General features: G+C 41.3%; 1 protein-coding gene across 1 annotated transcript; it reads left to right on the top strand.

The window, feature by feature from the left end:
• Positions 1-569: 569 nt before the first annotated feature.
• Positions 570-7,071, top strand: LOC134079071 (mast cell protease 1A-like). The gene is made up of 5 exons (XM_062535240.1): positions 570-627; positions 1,356-1,503; positions 4,215-4,365; positions 4,555-4,812; positions 6,868-7,071. The coding sequence occupies exons 1-5, from the start codon at positions 570-572 to the stop codon at positions 7,069-7,071; spliced, it is 819 nt and encodes a 272-aa protein (XP_062391224.1).
• The last annotated feature ends 1,078 nt before the right edge of the window (positions 7,072-8,149 follow it).

Genomic DNA, 8,149 nt, shown 5'->3' with positions numbered 1-8,149 from the left:
CAGATACGAGATGTAAATCTGGAGGTATGGCCACAGATACGAGACGTAAATCTGGAGGTATGGCCACAGATACGAGACGTAAAGGAGGCCTCGGGGTGGAGCGAGATGTAAATGAGGCCTTAGTGGAAGACGACATTTCAGGTAGACATCACAGCTAAATTATTTATAGGTTAGGCTATTAGCTTGTTGAGTTGAGGTGACAAACAAATACCCTCCAACAAAGGTCCCCTAAAAATAGGCTGAAGTTCCACCATCCCCCAGTTTAAACCATAACCACAACCCACAACACAGCAGCATCATTTCCTGTTTGATTGCTAAGAAGTGTGTGTGTGTGTGTGTGTGTGTGTCTCTCTGACTGTGTCTGTGTCTGTGTCTTTGTGTGGTCACAACTCATTGTTTCTCTTCAAACAGGGGTGACAAATAGGTTGATGGGAAAAATGGTCTTGTCTGTGTGTGTGTGTGTGTGTGTGTGTGTGTGCGTGCGCGCGTGCGCTTGGCGTGCATGCGTGCGTGGGTGCGTGTGTGTGGCAGGTATATAAGTAGGTGATGTCCTGTATCATGCTTCAGCGATGAAGAGAATGTACCTGCTCTTGAGTCTGCTTGTTCTCCCCCATCTGCCACTCTCAGGTAAGAGCCTTCTCTGGACATCACCAATCGTGTGTGTGTGTGTGTGTGTGTGTGTGTGTGTGTGTGTGTGTGTGTGTGTGTGTGTGTGTGTGTGTGTGTGTGTGTGTGTGTGTGTGTGTGTGTGTGTTTGTGTGTGTGTGTGTGTTTGTGTGTGTGTGTGTGTGTGTGTGTGTGTGTGTGTGTGTGTGTGTGTGTGTGTGTTTGTGTGTGTGTGTGTGTTTGTGTGTGTGTGTGTGTGTGTGTGTGTGTGTGTGTGTGTGTGTGTGTGTGTGTGTGTTTGTGTGTGTGTGTGTGTGTGTGTGTGTGTGTAGTGGATAAGGAGCTGGGATAGCGTGCAGTAGCCTGAAAGTTGTGGGTTCAATTCCAGGCTTCCACCGTTGTGCCCTTGAGCAAGGCACTTAACGCCATGTTGCTCTGGGCGAGGACAATGCAATGACAATGTAATCCCTCGTAATTTAGTAATTTAGTTATTTAGTTGTTAATTTCGTTGTACTTTTTACAATGACAAATAAATAGCTTACTTACTTACTTAATATAGTTGACATGTAAGTCACTAAATTCTGCTAAATTTATTGTAATGTAATTGTGTGTGTGTGTGGGGGGGGGGGGGGCAGGAGCTTTCACTGGACACATGCACTGCTATACCAAACCAGTGCTTTGTTATCAGATTTGTTTGTTTTAGGGTGTTTGTTTGTTTGTTTGTTTGTTTGTTTGTTTGTTGTCTCCAGGTGGCGTGCAGAGTGGCATCTTTGGGGGTCGTGAGGCCAAGCCCCACTCCAGACCCTACATGGCTTCACTGCAGACACGAGGACACCACGTATGTGGAGGAGTGCTGATCAGAGAGGACTATGTGCTGACTGCTGCACACTGTCTTCAGTAAGGGAATGTGTGTGTGTGTGTGTGTGTGTGTGTGTGTGTGTGTTTGTGTTTGTGTGTGTATATACAGTAGAGGTTAGATTCTCTGCCCGAGCCCGAGCCCGACCCGAGCCCGACCCGACCCGCGGCCGATATTTCCCGCCACTATCCTCGGGCCGGGCCGGGTCGGGCCTTTGATCAAGCATTTGTGTTTTTTAAAAGATATATATAATTTCTTTATTAGCCTAACTGGGTGGGGAGACTATGCCATTATCCGAAATATTAAATATATTTTTTAGCAAAGTAGGCTTCAGTAACAAAATGTGTACAAAGTTGCAAGTTACAAAATGCAACACATCATGCGCACGGTCTCCTCCACTGGCACGCATCACACTGCTGCTCTGCTGTAAAACATTGTGTGGCCTAGCTTAAGCGCAACATGGAGATGGACGATATAAAGAAGAAAATTAAATCAGGAGAATTAACTTTGAGCAAGTCTGGAGGAAAGTCGGACGTATGGAAGAGTTTCGAACAAGTCGTGGACAGTGACAACATTTGCGTTGGCGTTTCGTTTTGACATTTGCGTTTCTTCATTCGGATCCATTTGTGATCCATTTCAGAATAAACAAACAACGAAGTTTACATGCTTAGTCCTTGTTTCATTATTCATTTAGATAGGCCTAATTCAGATTTATGTAGTTCAAACAACTCGTAATTGTAGTTGAGAACGTCAGTTATAAGGCTCACGCATTTAAAAAAGTGTCGGGTTTAAATCGGGCTCGGGCTCATAATTACAGTTAATATGTCGGGCCGGGCCGGGCTCGGACACAACGTGCACGGGCTCGGGCTGGTTCGGGCTTGATTTTTTGGGCCCGATCTAAGCTCTAATATACAGTGGGGAGAATAAGTATTTGAACCCATGCTGAAGTTGACTAAAAAGAGGAATATAAAATCATCTTTTGGAAATTGATCTTAATGCCTTAATTAAAAAAAAAAAATAGTAAAAAAAATACAACCCTTTAAAGTCACGTTCTTCCTTAAAATAGGAGAAAATGAATAAATATTTGACCGCTATGTTAAATTCCCATAGAGGCAGGGAGATTTGTTATACATTTTTATTGTTAAAGGCCGGCTATTTCATGGATCTAGGATACTATGCATCCTGATAAAGTTCCTTTAGCCTTTGGAATTAAAATAGCCTCACATCATCACATACCCTTCACCATACATAGATTGGCATGGTGTTTTTTCCAGTTAGCCTATTAGCCTGTTTGATGCTCATTGAGCTCAATGCAAATCAAACCAGATTTGTACTATTTTGCTTTTTTAATTGAGGCATTAAGATCAATTTCCAAAAGGTGATTTTATATTCTACTTTTTAGTCAACGTTAGCATGGGTTCAAATACTTATTATCCTCACTGTATGTGTCTGGTGCTTTTATATGTGTGTGTGTGTGTGCCTGGCATTTACTTGTACACAGACATACACACACACACACACACACACACACACACACACACACACACACACACACACATGCAATTATATACCCATACACGAAAAATATATTCGAAATTGCCCCCCCCAAAAAAAATGATATTTAAAATATATTTTTATACGTTTTTCTGTATGCCAATTTCTGCATATTTTTGTTCTGTATGCCCATACAGGCACATACACAACACACATATATTTGGAATACACTTTGAAATATATCTAAATATTCAACTTTGGCCCACAAATATATTTTTGACACTTACGAATATATTTTAATATAGATGTTGTGTCTGTTTGTGTGTGTGTGTATGTGTGTGTGTGTGTGTGTGTGTGTGTGTGTGTGTGTGTGTGTGTGTGTGTGTGTGTGTGTCTGTTTGTGTGTGTGTGTGTGTGTGTGTGTGTGTGTGTGTGTGTGTGTGTGTGTGTGTGTGTGTGTGTGTGTGTGTGTGTGTGAGTGTGTGTGTGTGTACAGATGAATTGGTTCGGTATGACCTGTAAGTGTTCTAGTCAGTAACCATTAAGCTGTAAAATGAAGGAGAGAGAACAGAATGTGCTGCCTAGATCATTGCTTTGAAATAAAGTCCTCTGCAATGTCTGCAGCAAAGAATTTGCATATCACCGGAGTTCGTCAACTCTAAAATACCACATCAATTCGATTGAATAGCGTTGACACTGAGTGAGTGTTGATTAATTTGCATTTTGTCCCCTAGGTTATAACTGTGGCCTGAGATGCCTTGAGATAAAGTCTTCTCAAGGCACTTTTGCATTTATTTCCTCAGCATATTAGGTCATGTTGTAGATTGGTATGGCCATTATTGAATAGTGAAAATAATAATAAAAAGGTTTTTGTAAAAACTGTAATGCTACTTTAAGGCTGATTATTCAAAGATTAATTTGAATTTAAATATTCAAAATACATTTACAGCAAACATTATATATGTGATTAATGTAAATTAATTAATCACAGAGTATGTAATTAACTAGATTACATGTTTTAATCGATTGACAGCCCTAGTAAACATGTTGATTTGGGTAGAGAGTACACTGTAGTCATCTGGTAGTCAAGACGAACTGAGACTAGTGTGTTTTTTGTCCAATGTTGTCTCATGTTAAAAATATAACACCTGGACAGAAGTTTGACCCTTCATCTGCCAGTGATGTTTTTGGAACAAGTTTGGTTTCCTGCATTGTTCGCCTCGGCATCATGTCAGTGACCGGAGCTTCCTATTGGCAGGTTCCAGCCGCTGGTGGTGGTTCTGGGAGGCCATGACATCACAAAGAAGGAGGCCAGTCAGCAGAGGTTTCAGCTGAAGGAGACGCAGTTCCACGCTCACCCTCAATTCAAACATCCCACGCAGTTTCACTTCGACATCATGCTGCTCAAGGTACAGCTCCTGCTGAACTAATATGGCCGCTACAAGATAATATAATAGACCGACTATACTATACTATACCATAATGCAATGTGTATACATTGACAGATAGACAGATAGACACTTTGTTTATCACCCAAAGGTAAAATAAAAAGTGATGTCTGTGTCTCATCTCCGATGTCTCCAACGTTCCCCATGCAGCTGAAGCCCAAAGCCAAGCTGGATGAGTATGTGGAGGTGCTGGAGATGCCCCAGAGGTTTGGGAAGATCCCGGCCAGGCTGCAGTGTGAGGTGGCCGGGTGGGGGAGGAGGGTGCTCGGGAGGGGAGCGGAGAGCGTGCTGTACGAGGCTAACGTCACGCTGGCCAACAGCAAGGCCTGCAGGAAAATCGCAGATAACTACTTCAATGTGGACCAAATGGCCTGCAGCTTCTCCAAGGGGAAGGATGGTTTCTGTCAGGTACTGTAAGAAGTCTCAGATGCTGAATGATCACATTCTGTATGCACAGAGCTGCTTGGCCCACAAATAACGGACGTCTTTGATACACTGACAAAATAGAACATTTACAAAATAAACGTACTGTTTTCCAGTTACAGTTATTGAGAACGTTTGGGACACATTGAAAAAGCATTAATCAATATAATTAAGTTCAGGCCGGGGGGCGCTGTGGCGCAGCAGGCTACAGTGTCCATACCATTTACGGGTCCGAGTGCCCACGGGGACCCAGGTTCGAATCCGGCCTGCGGTCATATCCCGATCCCACCCCATCTCTCTCTCCCACTTGTTTCCTGTCTACCTCTCCACTGTCCTATCATAATAAAGGCAAAAAGGACAAAAAATATACTTAAAAAAAAAAAATTAAAAAAAAAAGTTCAGGCCTATTAGCCTAACTACTTACTTCATTGCACTTCATGAAGAGTCTGGCCTTTAATGATTGGGAGATGCTTCCAACCAGAGCATCCTGCCGGATTAGAGACTTAGACACTGAAGGAGAAGTTCAGTGTGAATCAATCCATAGCCCTGTTGTTAGAGGTTCCCAAGTGCTGTCTGTCTGAAAAAGAAATTAGGCATAGGCAGAGTAATGAAACAATAGCTGATGTTAACTGAATGGGGCGTAGCGAAATGAAACAATAGCTAATGTTAACTGAATGGGGCGTAGCGAAATGAAACTCAAAGTAAGTTGCTATGCCCCATTTACTTATTCATTATCCAGCATATGTTGCATCAAATTTTTTCTTACTTTTTTCTATAAACAGCATTCAGTGACCTTGAACGACAGGGCTATAGATCAATTCACACCAAACTTCTCCTTTAACTTTGGCTTGGCCCGACCAATGATTTCAACCCCATTGATCAAGGACTCATTACGTTACTTGTAGTGTTGCTATTACCATTCACCCCAGCCACTTTTGAATTTAAACTAACGTCATTCCCTTATATTGTATTAGACAAGCCGTTTTTGCAGTTGATGAGTGCAAAACATTTTGCAGATGTTGTGTGCCGTAGCATCTCAGTGTAATGAAGATGAATGAAGATACTACTGTATAGTGGGCAGGGCAGGCTGTAGGCATATGAGTATAACTTGTTTGTGTTTGTTATCTTGGTGAAATGAAGATGAATGAAGATACTACTGTATAGTGGGCAGGACCAGGCTGTAGGCATATAGCCTATGAATATAACTTGCCTGTGTTTGTTATCTTGGTGTAATGAAGATGAATGAAGATACTGTATAGTGGGCAGGACCAGGCTGTAGGCACATAGCATATGAATATAACTTGCTTGTGTTTGCTATCTTGGTGAAATGAAGATGAATGAAGATACTACTGTATAGTGGGCACTGTAGGCACATAGCCTATGAGTATAACTTGCTTGTGTTTGTTATCTTGGTGAAATGAAGATGAATGAAGATACTACTGTATAGTGGGCACTGTAGGCACATAGCCTATGAGTATAACTTGCTTGTGTTTGTTATCTTGGTGAAATGAAGATGAATGAAGATACTACTGTATAGTGGGCACTGTAGGCACATAGCCTATGAGTATAACTTGCTTGTGTTTGTTATCTTGGTGAAATGAAGATGAATGAAGATACTACTGTATAGTGGGCACTGTAGGCACATAGCCTATGAGTATAACTTGCTTGTGTTTGTTATCTTGGTGTAATGAAGATGAATGAAGATACTACTGTATAGTGGGCAGGACCAGGCTGTAGGCACATAGCCTGATGAATATAACTTGTTTGTGTTTGTTACCGTAATTTCCCGACTATTAGCCGCAGCTTATACATTGATTTAGCAAAATTTCTTCAGCTATGAGGTTAATACAGGGGGCAGTTAATATGGTTTTGTTTCTTTTAATTTGCATAAAACACTGTCCTGCGGCTTATACACAATGCGGCTTATATGCGGGAAATTACTGTATCTTGGTGAAATTAAGATGAATGAAGATACTACTGTATAGTGGACAGGGCCAGACTGTAGGCATATGAGTATAACTTGTTTGTGTCTGTTCCCAGGGTGACTCAGGAGGTCCTCTTGTGTGTCGTCATAACAACAAAGACATTGTGTACGGAGTGGACGTGTACACCGGCAGCCCCTGTGACACAGCTGACTACCCTCAGGTCTACACCAGCGTGGCTCACTTCCTGCCCTGGATCACACAGGAGCTGCATGGGAAGCACTATGGAAACCATAATGTTACTATGGAAACCGTAGTGTAACTATAGAAACCATAGTGCTACTATGGAGACATGAGCTACTGCATGTATGAGGTGTACTGTAGGCATCAAGTCAGGTCAACATAGCATATAGACTTTTGTAATGACTAAACTTTTTTACTGTGTTTCACTATGTCGTTTTTAGGATAATGCTGGATACTAGGAGATGCACAGCTCTAGAGATCTACCAGCCTCTCTTACATGATTTTATATGAATTAATGAATTCTACATGAGATCCAATCACTGATGTCTGAATGTCTAAAAATAAAAATAAAACGAAAATGCCTGAAGAAGCAATCAGATTTGTCCTGCTCCATACCTTATAGATACACAGACTCACTAATGGTTTTCTGCATGAGTGTGTCCGTGTATGTCTGTGTGTGTGTGTGTGTGTGTGTGTGTGTGTGTGTGTGTGTGTGTGTGTGTGTGTGTGTGCGTGTGCGTGTATGCATACGCGTTTGTGAGTGTCTCTGTGTGTGTGTGTGTGTGTGTGTGGTTAATTACAGTAGCTGCTTACTAACATGTACATTAGTAGCATACTAGCCATTTGTTAGTCTTTATAAGTGACTAATTAATGCCTTAGTTGGCAAGACCTTTTTCTACCCTTAGTAGACCCTTAATTAAGAATTTCAGCCAATATAAACTGTAAATTGTCCTACAATTACTTGAACATTGTACACTCAACTTTCACAAACAAAAGTTGCCCAACAATTTACAGCATTTAGCTGTAAACTTAAAGACAAGATAAAAAGTAAAAATGACATACATGTAACGTATGCAAATGAACTCAAAACAGCATATTCTCTATGTCCCTCAATGGTCATCTACTTGAGCCAATGTTCAAGTAATTGTAGGACAATTTACATTTTACATTTGCTTGTGTATCATTATTTTTGCACATTAATCTTTTGTGTTGGAGTGATATGTATGTATGAGTGTATGTGCAGTATACTGTGTCATACTATAGGATAAATCCGGTGTGATTCAATCCTTAGCTCTGCTGCTTGATGTCAGTAGGGAAGAGTAAAGTGCTGTCTGTAGGGAAAAGAACAGAGAAAACATAAACCGAATAGCAAACCG

This window comes from Sardina pilchardus, chromosome 4 (assembly GCF_963854185.1).
Source record: "Sardina pilchardus chromosome 4, fSarPil1.1, whole genome shotgun sequence".
NCBI lineage: Eukaryota > Metazoa > Chordata > Actinopteri > Clupeiformes > Clupeidae > Sardina > Sardina pilchardus.
This window is presented reverse-complemented; position numbering and strand designations above follow the sequence as displayed.